We start from the raw sequence: 14,435 nt of genomic DNA on the forward strand, positions 1-14,435 counted from the left end.
CCCAGGTATCCCAGGCCAGGCCCTCTTTGTACACACTTGACTGCCCCTGGCCGTCCTCCTAGCTGCCTACATCCATCTCTGAATGCCAGTGATGCCCCTTAGAGGCCGCTCGGCCCCAATCGGGGCGGGGCGGTAGGTGCCTGAGAGGTCTGCACAGGGCGGCCCAAACTGCTCAATCATGTGGGACCGGGACAGGAGACTACATGTCTCTGCATCTCAGTGACATCCGCTATGAGGCAGTGACTCCCTAAAGGCCCCCGGACCCCCAGGAAAGCTCCAGGAGCCCTCTCCTTTCCCCTCTGTCAGTCTGTGTCTCCGTCTGCCCCTTCTTGCTTCAGACAGTGCAGAATCAGAGCACTGGGCTTGACACCTCCGTGCTGCGGGTCGTTGTGCCTTGTCAGACAGCCTGCTCTGCACGGAAGGGAGGCGTGGGAGGGGTTGGACTAACCTACTGCTGGACACGGCCATGATCTCAGGGAAGGACAGCTCCAGGAGCACCTGCTCCTGCTCGTCCACGAAGTAGACTCCCGTCCAGTTGACTGCCACGATGACGTCATTCTTGGGGAGGCTGGGGCCTGGGGCAGAGACCAAGGCAGTGACAGGGAGGCAGCCCCACTCACAGCACAGCCCTTCCCAGTCCTCATGCCCCCAGGGAGGGAAACAGATTTCCATTTTACAGATGGGGAAACTGAGCCTTGGAGAGCACAACCTCCCTACAAGTCAAAATTCAAATTGCAGTGGGAAGACAGCACTGACATCAGGAAACTTGTCTGAGTCCTGGCCCTGCCTCTGTTCATCGTGCAGCTCTGGACAAGTCCCTGCCCTGGAAGGAGGTGGGCTATGGGAAGGGAGTCAGCTGAGCCCCAAGGTTCCCTCCAGCCAGATATCTGGTGATTCTGTGACGCCCGACACCAGCACAGGGCCCAGCATGGAACAGGTGCCTGGTCACTCGGCCCCAAGGATGGCTGAGCCAATGGCCCAAGTGGGTTTGTGTCTGTCATGTCCACAGCGCAGAGTCAGTGCAGCCTAGACTCTGGGCTGCCTGCCTCTGTACACAGCAGATGCTGAATTATGTCAGCAGGCCTTCCATCATCTCACCCAAAGTGCTGCTAAGCACCTAGACTGTGGGGAGACAGGAGCCACCCTACACTTGTTGACCTGGAATGAGCAAGCAAGCCCACAGGCGGAGCTGGGCTGACTGGAGTCTGGCTCAGGCCATCCCTCCCTTCCGTGGTGGTCTGGAGCCAGAGTGCGGGGTGGGAGAGGGCAAGGAGGAAGGCGGGGAGGCAGGAGGGCCGAGGGGGTACCTGAAAATTTGTAGGCTTCATAAAACCTGGAGAAGAGCAGGGGCCACTTGAAACGGGCATAATTGACCACATCCTCTTTGACCTTCTGGGCATCAGTTCTCCTCTGGGCATAAATCCCCTAAGGGGGATGGACAGGGGGGAAAAAGATGTCACATCAGCTCTGTCTGGAAATCCAACATCTGTGGCCCCCAGCCCAGGAAAGCCCTGGAACTAAGGTGTCCTCCTGTGCCACATGGCCTTGTCACACCCCATTAGCCCACAGCCAACCCCATCACTGCACAGGTCACACCTGCAGGGAGCTGCCAATTCAGCCGCGACAGAAAAGCCCACAGTCCTGGCCCACATTTGTGCAAGGCCCAAAGTCAGGGGTGAGGAGGAGGCATCTGGGATATGGGCACATGTGGCTAAGCAGGCATGTATGTGCCACACCAAGAAGAGGGGTGGGGAAGGGACATAGAAGAGCCAGGTCACACGGAAGTGTAGAAGAGGCAGCCACTGCCAGACTGGGCTGTTAGCAGAACCGGACAGGCGAACCTGGGAAGGAGGAAGATCATCACATAGGGGAGGGCTGGAGCAGCCAGCCAGTGATGCAATGCTGCTGGCAGAAGATGAAAGGGCTGGCATTTTACTATCGAAAAATATCGCTTGGAGCCCTATTAACAACTCGGTGGGGTTGGAGTAGAATTGGACGTATCAAATGGAACTCAAGCTATCTGTCATCTCTACACAAACATAAGCAAAGACACCCTTGCCTGCCATGTGTGGAGAGGGCTGGAAGCAGGGCCCTCCCGCGAGGGGACGGGGTCAGAAGAAACCACGGAGAGAGAGGACCATAAAGCAAACACGCGCAGAACCACCAGTGAGTCTGGGTGAAGCAGAGGGGCATACGGTTCCAGGTTTTTGAATTTGCAACTTCTCTGTAAGTTTGAAATTATTCCCAGATAAAACGTTTTTACCCACTGGGCCCTAAAAACCATGCTAGTTCACAGCTTTCCTCCCTATGAGAAGAATGGCCCTGGGATATGGAACACGGGCCAACAGGCTCTGGTCTGAGGGAGAGACACAGCAAACTCAGTCGTGGGCTACGAGGGGCAGAGACCACCTCTGTTCCCTTCACGGCTGTGTCCCCAGGGCCTGGTACAGTGTCTGACACATGGCAAGCACCCCAAACAGAACCAATTAATGAGCAATGGCAGCCATCCCAGAATGTGCCAAGTGCATGACAACAGTGAACACTGAGGAGGCCCTGGGGAGGTGGGGGGGAGGGGCAGAAGGTTGGAAACTATCTGCGAGGTGGAGTGGACAGGCTTCGGCAGGTGACAGGGAGGGAGAGGTGAGGAGCAGGTGGTTGCCTGGACAAAGAGACAGAGGGCTAGAAGGAAAACTCGCATCTCTTCTGCAGGGGGCTGCAGGAAAGGGGAGGGCCTGGTGGCAGAGCCAGGCCTACATATAGAGAGGGAGTGGGGCAGTTTCAGAGAAGAGGGGAGGCTTGTGGGCAACTCATCAGGGAAGGCAAAGACTTGGGTGGGAGAGGCACATGGGGCCTCTGGTTGGGGAAGAGGGCATGGGGTATAAAAAGCTGAAAGACTGCTCGTCTGCAGAGACCCCAGGATCTTGTGTGCAAAGATGACTCTGGTCTCCCACAACTAGGGCCAGGATTACAGAGAGGACTGTGGGTCCCCTCCAGCAGCCAGCCCACCCCTCCTCTACTACTTGGGCAGGCCCCTTAGCCTGGAAAGAGCTACTCAGGGGTGGTTATGAGCCTGGGGCCTCAAGCAAGGGGGTCGGGGGGTCTGTCCCTAAAGTTCTCTGGGCAGGAAGCTGGGCCAGAGCTCTTTTAGGCAAAAAGAAGGGCGGGCTTCCTAGAAGCTCTCCCAGCACGCACCAACACTCCTGAGCTGCAGCTCTAGCATGCAGCTGCGGCCCAGTGCAGGGTGTCCCCCTCCCAACCCAATGCCCATGGTTTCTCTCATGAGGCCACAGGGCTGGATTTGATCCATCTCTATGTCCCTGGCACCAGCCCAGAGTAGACAGCATAGGACACAAGTGAACTGATATCCATGGCAGAGGAAAGCTGCTGGGGAGGCAGGAGGTAGAGGATGCCATCCTGTCTCCCAGTTGCCCTGCGGGCAGACACACGTCCAGTGAGAGCTTGACCTCTTTGATTGTCTGGATCCTTGCCTCCCAGCCCAGGTCACCAGAGAGTCCCTCTCCCCAGACCCTGCCCTGTCCTCCTACCTTCTTGTGGGCAGCAATGGCCAGCTGGGCCCACTTCTCAAGTGTCTTCAAGGGTGTGATCTCGCGGTCGGGGATGTAGGTGGGGACGAGGTTTAGGAGGCGCTCCAGGATCATCTCAGAGCCATAGTCTACGAAGTACTGCTGGGAGGCCAGCTCGGCCAGGTCATCCTCCTAGGTGGGGAGGGAGAGGAGGGTGCTGTTCGCACACCCTCTGGGAAGCCCTTCTGACCCCCGAAGCCCCAGGGCCCTGCCTCCTGGAGCTGTTGACCCCAGGCTTTGGGAAACTGTGCTCTCACGGATTCCCCAGAAGTTCTTGTCTGCTTAGTGGAACCATGAGCTCCCCAAGGGCAGGACCACGCCTCTGCCTTCTCCTGGGTGCCCTTCACACCAGCACAGAGGCACATGAGCTAACCCAGAGAGGCCGGCCCAGCTGTTGGTGAGGGGTTGATCACCACATTCCCAGCCCGTGAGCCAGCGATGGGGACTGACAGGCTGCCTGGGAGAAGGGGGGCCCTGGCACTGCTGGTACTGTCAGAGTGAAGGGTGGGCGCACATTACCCTCTCCATCACCACCCCTCCCTGGGATGGCCCCAGTAGTGAGAGACAAGGAGGCTGTGCCGCAGAGGCTTTTGAGGGCGGGGTGATGGAGACTGGGCATTTGTCCCTCATCTGCCTGAGGGTACATGGCAATCTGGGACTCACCAGGGCTGCAGCAGAAGTGGAAGAGAGAAAGGCTCTTGGGAGTGATGAGGGCAGTACATGCTTCCCAGACCATTCAAAGCATTTCAGAATTTCAACAACTGATACAGCTATACTCATGCCTTCTGGGTGAGGATCAGCTCCGCACCACCATGACCACTGTCACCATCACCAACCCAGCACCTTCCAGGGCCACCAACCCTGCCACATCCTCAGCACCATCATCATCACCACCACTATCCTGAGCACACGTCTACCAGTGCTTCCTCTGCCGTCACCACCGCCGCCACCACCCACCCCCTTCCTTTCCATCCCCTTTTCCTTACTGCCACATCACAGTCACCAACAGATTCATAAGCACCATGAGAACCATCATCAACGCCATCAAAAATAACATAGCACGAGTTACTACTCCATATCATTCCTGACCTTTAAAAGGAAACAAAGAGAGTACACATTTGCAAACTCTGGTCTAAAGGACAGGGTTTCCTGGATGCACGCAGAACAAGACAGCACGTTCTGAAGCACAGACTCTGTACCAGGCACAAGCACTGCAGACACGTGGATACCTTCCACCGGCAGAGTTCACACTGGGCTTCAAAGGCCCCATCCCCATGGACAGAGTTAATCTAGAAGCAACCTCAGTCAGGCTAACCTCCACAGAAGCTAATGGTGGGTCCCAGACAGTAACATTCAGTCAAGATTCGGAACATAGAGGGCTGTGAGCCGAGCAAGATCAGGCAGAAGATTCATGGTCACTCACCTTCTCACACCTGTACTCCCCAAACTTGACCCCTCGTACCACCTGCTGATAGATGAGGTTGGTGGCCACGTTGTCCTCGGAGGGGTTGTGCCACGGCGTGAAGACCTCTTTGCGGAAGAAGAGCCTCCAGGGCGCATTGCGTTCCTGGGCACCCTGCTCCTTGGCATACTGCTCACACTGGGAGATGGCATCCATGACATGGTCACTGCCACTGCCCAGGGAGGACACCTGCGGGCACAAGGCTGGGGGTCACCCAGTGAAAAGCTGAGCAGGCAGGGAAGGACTTACAAAGAACCATCAGCGATGCCAAGTGTTCTTGTTCAGATGGAAAACTGGGGCTCAGAGAAAAGCACGAATGTGTCCAGGTCACCCAAGAAGCGGATCAGACCTCTGGATCCCAGCCATGGGCTCCGAGCCAGCACAGCCTTGTGGGCTTTCCCATTTCCTAATGTAAGACTTATGGGAAACCTGGACGGACAAATGGCCACTGAAAACATGGGAGCTATGTGCAGGTGAGAAAAACTGAGGCAAACTGTCGGGTAATGTGGTTCTGTCCCTGGACCCTGCCGGAGTGGCGGGGGGATGGGCATCTCTGCTATCTGTGGCATTGCTGAGTGTGGAGGCAAAATCACCCACCCCCAGCCCAGATGTGCCCAGGGTTACACACACTCTAGGTGGTCATTAACAAGCAAACAGAAACCACCATAGAAAACTGACAGAAATGTACATTCCCATTTGCAAATGAGAAAACTGAATCTCAGAGAGTTAAGTAGCTCCATGCCCCCCAAACAGGTCCGTGTCTGCTTTGTTTTCTCTCCAGTACCAGGGGAGGGTTGATTCAGCCCAGGTATGTGACAGAAGCGAGCTCTGGGTGTCCAGCTACTACTGCACCACCAGATTTCTAGATGCTCTCCACATTCCTAATGAATTGGGCAGAGGCAGAGTTACCAGTGGCTGAGAAAAAAACGAAGGCTCTGGAAGGTAGGTAATCACCCGAGATGGCCTGAGTCAGTGCATGGCAGACCCAGAACAGGAACCAGGGTGGTGCCAGGAGGGGGCGTTGCATAGAGGTCGTACCTTATCAAACAGGGCAATGTAGAGGGAGAACCCGAACCGGTCCTTGAGCGAGATCTTGTCAGCCAGCGCGTTGCAGAGCTCCTTGGCCGTGGTGGCTGAGTCGGTCAGCAGGGTCTTGGTGGTCCCGTCCATGAATGTCACAGGCAACATGATGGGCTTCTTAGACTTGGTGGCCTGAAAATGACCAAAGAGGGTTTGTGGGGATCTTTTCACTGCACACCTGTTCACGCCCTCTGGGTTTCCCGGCTCCTTGCTCCTAGGTGTTTGGAGCTGGCCCAGAGCCTCAGACCCAGGCATCCCACCAGGATATCCTGACAGCTGGTCACAGGTGCCCAGGGAGCCTTGCAGTATTCCCTGCCCTGACAGCACCTTTAAGGCCTTGAGCCTGGGCGTTGGGATTGGGAGGCCGAGCACTGCCACTGGCCGGGGGCTTCTGCCCTCACATCATGCAACCCTCACAAGACCCTAGGGAATGAGTGTCATCACTGCAACATTACAGATGAAGTACAGCTAGTAAGACACAGAGGGAATCCCCTGCCCAAGTCACTTTGATCGTGAAACAGATGGGAGTCCACTGGGCACCTTCCTGTTCCAACAAGCCTGGGATTCCAGAACTTAAAGGACCATAGAATCCTAGAGTGGGGAATGTTTCTGGGCCACTGGAGTGCACTAGATACACACACGCCCACACGTGCACACACACGTGCATGCATGCCTGGGTGGGGCCGGGGCCACACCTGCAGCTCCAACCAGCTGGGCGGCTGCGTCCGTGTCCCGTTGACAAAGGTCCTCCTGAGCCGCTCCTCACAATATGGAGCGTAGCCGGGCGGTCCCCCGTGGATGAAGTTGCGCAGGTACTGTAGACAGAGGACTGGCTGAGGGACCCCCACTCCAGCCTCCGCTCCGAGAATGTGACAACAGCCACCAGGTCTCCTGCTTCCAGCCCTTGCACCCACATTCAGGACTGGCTTGAGGCCCAGTCATCCACGTCCCTCCATTCCTTCTGGGGCTCCGCTCTGCTGCCCTTGGGATCGAGTCCATGTGCCTCAGGCTGGCAACAAGGCCACCACGTTCTTCTCACCCTGTCCAGTCTCAGCTGTGCGTCCTGCTTCACCCCACACACCATTCCCCCTCTCTTCTCCTGGCCTAATTGCTAGGCCCACCTCCCTGATTCCTTCCGACTGGGAGAGCACTCTCCTCCTCATGGTGCTGGCCAGTGGGGTTGGTCCTGCTCTGACCCGCTCTGCCTCTGTGTCCCCAGCACCCAGGGCCTGGCACTGAAGTGCAGTCAAGGAAGGGACCTGAGACCCACCACAGGGCCTGCTCCAAGACCCTAAGTGGAGGGTCTGGAGATGCTGCTGTCAAACTCAGTCTCTTCCTAAATAGAAAGAGGCTGAGGGGAGAAGAGAGTGAAGGGCTGGAGCCTGGGAGGAGGGCCAGGATGGGGCGGGGCAGGGGGGTGCGCTGTGGCCTGGGAGGAGATGGCCCAGGCAGGGCTTCCTTGCTGAGCCCCGCAGCGCTTCCTCTCCTTGTTCTCTCCTCGGACTCCCTTCTCGCCCCAGGAGGCCAAGAGCCTCCCTACCTTAACGAACTTCTCAGAGGGGGCGAAGCTGCCCACACAGAGAGACACAAGGATCCAGCCCCGGGCGTAGCTGCTCTTGGAGGGGTTGTGAGTGAGCTGCTTGCTGATCTGACAGTAGATCTCATCCCTAGGCAGGCAGAGAAGCAAGGAAGGGAGACAGCGTCAGAGAAGCCCAGCCCCGCCCAGCCACTGGTGGGACACACAACATGCTGTCCTCTCCCTCTTGCCCTGGACCACCCAGGAGGCAGCGGCCTGTGGCCAGCCTGGGAAAGCTATGGAGCCACGAAGAGGGTCTGGCCTTGGAGGCAGATGCATCAGGCACAAAGCATGCTCCTGACTCCAATCCAGATCCACAGCCAGGTCCCCAGGACCCAGAGAGAGGTGCGCCTCTGGCTCTGGGGCATGCTGGTGATCACCCTGATGAGAAGCATGGGATGTCCCTCCTTGTCCCTCACCAGCTGGGTGGCCTAAGCAGGTGAGTTGCCCTCTCCGAGCCCTGCCTACAGTCACGGCAGCAGCAACAATTTCTACTGATGGCAACTAGAAGAGGAGAAACAGCAAACACATCTGGGGAGTCTGTCTGGGAGGTGGAATGGGTAGGGCTTTGACTTTCATTTGCTATATTTCCATAATGTTTGAATACAGTACTTAAGTGGCCATGTATTAATTTTGTGAATCAGATCAAAGCAATAAAGGTAGTTTTGTTTTGTTTTCACTTTAAAGGGAAATATACAACCTTCCTTGCAGGTCTTCTGTGAAGAAAAATGAGCCAAGGCTTAGAAAGCACCTGGCACAGTAAATCCTCCATAAAGGCTAGCTTCCCCCGGGAAGTCGCTGCCTGCCAGGTCAGGACCAAGGACAGGACGTCGATAACGAAATGACCACCAGGCGGTGCTCCCGGCTGAGTGTCCCTCTCAGAAGAGCAGGGCGGGGCAGGAAGGGGCAATTATCTGAATCAGCTGCTCCCAGCTCCCTGTATCTTCAGGGCTCAGGGGCCAGTGCAACTTCAAAATTAATTCTGAGGTTGCTTGCTTTTTATCATGACAAATAAGGTCATTTAAAACACACCATACACAATCTGCCCACTGTCTGTATCACAGTCATTTCATAAAGCAAATGTAATTTTAATATCCAAAAAGCAGAAAAGGTAGAATCTTAGAACAAAAACATTTCTTTCAATAAATCAGATTTACATTATATTTTTCCCATCTCATCACAGATCAGTGAAAGCTTTCTCACTTACACTTGGGAGCTAAGGCCAAGTGAAGGGAGGGTTTAGCCATGGTGCCTCAGAGATTCAACACCCAGCCTTCTGACTCAGCCCAGGGATTCAGACACTGTGTTCTCCAGGACTGACAAGTTTAGGTCTGAGAGACAATTGGGAGGCAAATTCTTGCCCCTTTAACACACCTTGGGCAGCTACCTTTTCTTCCTGGAGGCAGGTGGCCCTGGGTGATTGACCATCTCCAGTGAGGTAGTAACTGACCTCCAGCAGCAATGCCTGGAAGGCAGGAGGTCAGGGAGACTAGGGCCTTGAGGCAAGTCTCTTCCCCTCTCTGGACCTCAGTGTTTCAGTCAGTGAAATGGGCCCAAGCCTCTGCCACAGCCCTATCCTGCTGTCCTCCCAACCAGTATGCAAAGATTCACAGGATCAGCTCTCCTAACTGGCCATCTTACACTGAGGGAGTCCTCAGCAAAGTCCTAGCTGTCTTCCCTCCACTGACTTAGCTGAGTTGATTCCTTTATTGCTGCTGGTGCCTCTTAGATCACTCTATCTCCTCCCCACCACCCTAGGGACCTGAACAAAGGAGGCCCTTGTTCAGGCACATGGGCTGCAGGAACCCCACCCATAGGCCGGAGCTGGCAGGACTGGGCCTACGGCAGGAGATGCATCTGATAATGAGAACAGTTGTACCTACCGCGGGGCCTGACACCCTCTCCAGAGTTCCACCTGCCCACATGCCTAGGAGGTAGGTGCTGGGTTATTCCCTTTTTATGGGTAAAGGAACTGAGGCTCAGAGAGATTAAATAACTCCATCAAAGTCATATGAGGAGCTAGCAGCAGAGCTAAACCCAGGCCTGCTTGGCCTCATCCATTACCAAGGTGACAAGACCACAACTCGGCCCCCAAATCCCTTCAGAGCCCCAATCTGAGAAGCGCGGGCTGCCTCCCAAGCCAGCAGCTCCACAGGCACTGACCGGAGCGCTGGGCGCAGGATGCCGTTGCCGATGATGAAATGCAGCTTCTCCAGGTTGGACGTGGGCCTGTCCTCCAGCATGCTGTTGCCATGCGCCGTAGACTCCCCATCATGCAACCTCTTAGTCACCTGGACGGGGGAGGGGACAAGGCTCAGCCCCGGGCAGGGTTAAGTGAGGGGGTCCCTGGCTCATGTGGGAGTCTCCCACTCCCCTGGAGAGCAGATCCTGAGAAGGGCTGGAAGGGTGGGCTCCCCACCACCATTATGGCCCCAGCCCTGCCCACTCCCCGACCCTGCACAGAACTGACATGGCATCAATGAGGCCCAGACAGTTGGGCAGCACTGGCCTGGTGCCACCTGCGAGGGACCAGGCTCCTTGGCAGGTTCCCTGAACCCTCCGCCTCCAGTGAAGCCCTTTCATCCAGGACAAGGACCTGATCCTCTGACTCTTGGTGGGACCCCTATCTCTCCAGGGTGGGCCACAACTCTGACACCAGTATACACCATGGGTCCAACCACCCAGTCACCATCTCCAATCCCTGGGGCCCTGGTGTCCATGTGAAAGTTCCAGGCCTGGGTTCTGACAGATGCATTTCTCCTGTCTGTTTTCACACAGCCCACCGTGCCAGCCCACACCCCGCCTGGAGCCCAGACTGAGAGGGGAGTGGTAGAAGTGTGCCCCTGCAGGCGGGAGGGGTGGAGGAGGGCCTCACCTCCATGGAACACCCACAGCTATGCTCTCATGCCATCTGGGCATTTCCACCACCCTACCCCACCAAACCAGGCCCTTCAGATTCCGGCAGCAGAGCTGGCATTCAAATCTGGGGCCACGTGGCTGCAGGACTAGATTTGAGCCTCGGATGGGGAAGAGGACAATGGCAGAGGCAAAGCAGACTACGGAAGCCCTTAGGAGGAGCATGACTCTACTGTAGAGCGGTCTGGGCAGGCTTCCTGGAGGAGGTGACGCCCAGGCAGAAAAGAGGAAGGAGAAATTTTAGACAGAGGGACTGATGTGTGGGAATGTAGGGGGATGAGGGAGCCAGTCCCCTCTACTGCAGATGCCTTGGTTATTGTCTGCTGCCCTCCCCTCCTGCACAGTCCTGGAACACAGGGCCAGGATGGCGCTCAGAAGAGGACAGGTGACTGAATGAGAGTTCAAACAAATTAGTAGTGTTAACGCCCCATGGGTACTCTTACCCCCAAAAGTTTGTAGAGTCTGAATGGTCCTTGGATCAAATGCACTGGGTCCCTGCACTGGCAGGAAATGTCCTCCCTCTCACCATGTGCCACTGCAGCCCTCTCCAGCTCTCCAGGCCCCTCTTCTGGGAAGTCCTCCTGGATCTGGCCCCAGCCTGAGCTCACTGCCCCCTTCCACACACTTCTTTCTGCCCAGTGGCTCCCTACACGGTCCAGCCCATGCCCCTGGGAAGAGGCTCCCTGTCATCCCCAAGCTCAGCCAGGCCCCACCCTGCATCTCCTCAGGCACTCCAGGGTGTGCCCTGACCTCCTCTGTCAGTTTGGACTTCTTCTTCAGGGTCAGGTGCACCAGCTTGTGCCGCATGCTGCTCTTCTTCTGCCCCTCCGGCAGCTGCATCTGTGGGACAGACAAGGTCAGGCTCAAGTGACTGGGCCCCAAGTAATGACAAGAGCAAAGGACACCAGAGCTACGGCTAGAGGCTGGGCTCACCTCCACGCTAATGTTTACGAGGCATACCCCACGCTGCCACCCTCTCATCCCCCACTTCCTACACCAGCCCTGTGACGGACAGGAAAACAGAGGCTCGGGAAAGCTGCCCAGAGCTTGCTCCTGCCTCTGACTGCACAGATCTCGGCCAACCATGATCTGCACTTTGCAGTTTGTGGAATGTGTACACATTTGTTCCCACAGGTAGACAGAGGAGGGGTGGGGTCAGGGAGGTGAGGTAGAGGCCAATTTTAGGATGCTCCTTTTGGGGAGCCCCTGAGGCTGGGGACACCAGGCGGCCATTCCAACGGGTCTGGGAGGACATGGACAGACCCGTTGGGGGCTGAGCCTCACCTCACCCTCGCCCTGCAGGGCCTGCAGCTCCCTCTTGTAGGTCTTCTTGCCCAGGGTCTCGTAAATCTTGGTCATCACGGGGATCTTCTCACTGCCATCGCTCATGGCCGTGTGGTACTTAGGCTCAGGGAGGTCCCCCATGAAGCGCAGGATGGTGATCCAGACCGCCAGGGCCGCCTGGGGGCAGAGCCACATCAGGGCACACCGACACAGTGCCTGGCTGAGCCTTCCCAGTAGGCCAGGGTAGCCTGGGGAGGGGACTGCAGGGGGCTGCCGGGCTCCAGTGCTGGAGCCGAGTTGCTCCCAAGGAGCTCCGCTGCTCTGTGAGACTGTGTGCATGTGGCCCGGGCATCAGGGTGAAGTCCGTCCTTGTCTTGCCCCCCAGGGACCTGCCACCTGGGGACCCATGCAGCCCCAGCCCTCACCAGCTGGTCGCCCTCATCATCGTGGAACAGCAGCGGCTGCTTGAGCGGTCGCCGGGTGTAGGTGTGCGTGGTCGTGCCCTGGAAGTAGGTGGCAGCGAACTTGGCGAATTTGTACTCGGAGAGGTCTTCCTCGTCCTCGTCAGGCAGGGGAAGGGCTGCGTCCAGGTCTTCCTCCACCATCTCTCTGCGCCCATGCTCCAGATCCTGAGGAGGCCAGAGGGCTTTCCTGCTGTGGGAACAGACTCGGGCCAAAACCCTCCCCCAACCTGTCCCTGTGGGGCCAGCTCCTCCTACACAAGGGTAGAACTGGGTCATGCTGTTCAAGACCCAAACAGAGCCTGGCGTGTGGTAGGTTCCTCGATACATGAATGAATGAGTTTGTGAATGGCCCTGGAGAGAGACAGTGACTGTTGAAGGTCACACAGCAAGCTAACAGCTGGGCAGGGGCAGGGGTCGCACATCATCACTGCTGCTCTTTGCTCAGAGGGGACCAGGTAGACCTTAACATAAAGAGGAACCAAAGGAGGGAGGGCTATCACACTGTGTCCCCTCCCCACCCCTGTCCTCACTTTGGTACCTCAAATCCACTAGGCGCTTGGCCCTCCTGGCCTGGCAGGCCACCCGAAGTCCCCAAAAAGCCAAACATCTTGTCCACCATGTCCGAGTGGTTGATGGGCTCGTGGCGGGCCCTCTCCATCTGCTCCAGGAGCTCCTTCTTCCTCCGAGCCTCCTCCTTCTCCTTCAGCTCCCGCTCTGCGTCCTCACGAGCCAGTTGTGCCAGGCGCGCCTGTCCGACATGAGATGGGGGGACAGCCTCAGGGGGTAAGCCCTCCTCGGGGAGCCCAGGAGTACCCCTGAAGCAGCCAGGCCTTGGTCCCCACCTCCAGACAGCTGGCAAGGACTGAGCCTCGGGCTTTTCCATCCTCAGCCCCGCTCCATCCCACCTTCACCCTCCAGAGCAGACAGAGGCCCAGAACCCGGCTGCTGAGAAGCCTCCAGACAAGCCCAGAGCAATGCTGTCGCCCTTCAGGGCTCAGCTGGGAACCATCTCCTCCAGGAAACCTGACGGGGCCTCCCACCTGGAGGGGACCCCCACCAACCCAGAAATCCCACAGCCGTTAGGTTGAGGCTCTGGACCAGCCCTGTCCAGTAGAAATCAAATGCAGGCCATGTATGTAGCAGCTTTGTTTAAAAGAGTAACAAGAAATAGGTGAAATCTCTATTAATAATATATTTTCTTTAACCCAGTATTTCCAAAATGTTATGTCAACATTTAATTCTTATTTTTAAAATAGTACTGGGAGTTTTCATATCCTCCCCCTTTTTTTTTCCTGTCTTCAAAATGTAGTGTCTGTTTTACACTTAGAGCCCCTCGCCATTCCAAGCTCTCGGCGGCCACATGTGGTGGGGGGCTCCCAGGCTGTGTGCTCTCACCCCGACTCGGGTTTTTTTTTTTTTTTTTTTTTTTTTTTTTTTTTTTTTTATTTTTTATTATTTTTTATTCCGACTCGGGTTTTTTATGCCCATGTTCTCTCCCACTGGGAAAAGTGTTCCTGAGGGCACGACCCCCTCACTCTGCAGCCACAGCCCCCTGTCCTCAGGCTCCCCCTGGGACAAGCGCCCGCCGCTCAGACCAGGGCAGGCTGCCTGCACAAGGAATGGTCCGCCAGTGCTGTTGGGCCTGTGAGCAGACACCCATGGGGCTGGGCCACTCAGCTCACCTGATGCTTGCGCTCGGCCTCCTCCTTGGCCCTCTTGGCGCTCATCTCCTTTCGGAGCTTCTCCTCCTCTGCCAACCGCATCTTCTCAGCTTCCAGGCGCCGCAGGTACTGAGGGAACAGGCCGCCAGCCAAGTGAGCACCATCATGGTACTGGCTGCTGGCCCCCACCCACCCCACCCTGACTGGGTTCTGGGATGGCGAGTGACCCTGCCAAATGATTTGGTAGACAGGGCAACTGAGGGACCTGAGAATTTCTCCCGGTCACACAGCAGGTTGGGGGCACTGCTGATTCCCAAAGCCAACCCAGATTCACCACAAGAGTGACTGAGGCCCCGGATCCCGCCCTCAGCTGGGAGGAGGGAAATAAGGAGTGTGATCATAGCTTCT

The 14,435-nt window shown here is 56.7% G+C and overlaps 1 protein-coding gene across 1 annotated transcript in view; it reads right to left on the bottom strand.

Annotated features, from left to right (window-relative positions):
- The window catches only part of MYO7A (myosin VIIA), a 63,755-nt gene that overhangs the window by 15,483 nt on the left and 33,837 nt on the right, over positions 1 to 14,435 (bottom strand). Inside the window, exons 20-32 of the mRNA XM_059188244.1 lie at positions 14,049 to 14,156; positions 12,905 to 13,114; positions 12,328 to 12,531; positions 11,903 to 12,079; positions 11,369 to 11,458; positions 9,866 to 9,993; positions 7,667 to 7,793; positions 6,822 to 6,941; positions 6,085 to 6,258; positions 5,008 to 5,235; positions 3,546 to 3,716; positions 1,308 to 1,425; positions 449 to 575 (exon numbers count right to left, since the gene is read on the bottom strand). Coding sequence (XP_059044227.1) covers positions 449 to 575; positions 1,308 to 1,425; positions 3,546 to 3,716; positions 5,008 to 5,235; positions 6,085 to 6,258; positions 6,822 to 6,941; positions 7,667 to 7,793; positions 9,866 to 9,993; positions 11,369 to 11,458; positions 11,903 to 12,079; positions 12,328 to 12,531; positions 12,905 to 13,114; positions 14,049 to 14,156 — 1,982 coding nt within the window. The remainder of the gene's footprint in view (positions 1 to 448; positions 576 to 1,307; positions 1,426 to 3,545; positions 3,717 to 5,007; positions 5,236 to 6,084; positions 6,259 to 6,821; positions 6,942 to 7,666; positions 7,794 to 9,865; positions 9,994 to 11,368; positions 11,459 to 11,902; positions 12,080 to 12,327; positions 12,532 to 12,904; positions 13,115 to 14,048; positions 14,157 to 14,435) is intronic.

Source organism: Mustela lutreola, chromosome 1, assembly GCF_030435805.1.
Source record: "Mustela lutreola isolate mMusLut2 chromosome 1, mMusLut2.pri, whole genome shotgun sequence".
NCBI lineage: Eukaryota > Metazoa > Chordata > Mammalia > Carnivora > Mustelidae > Mustela > Mustela lutreola.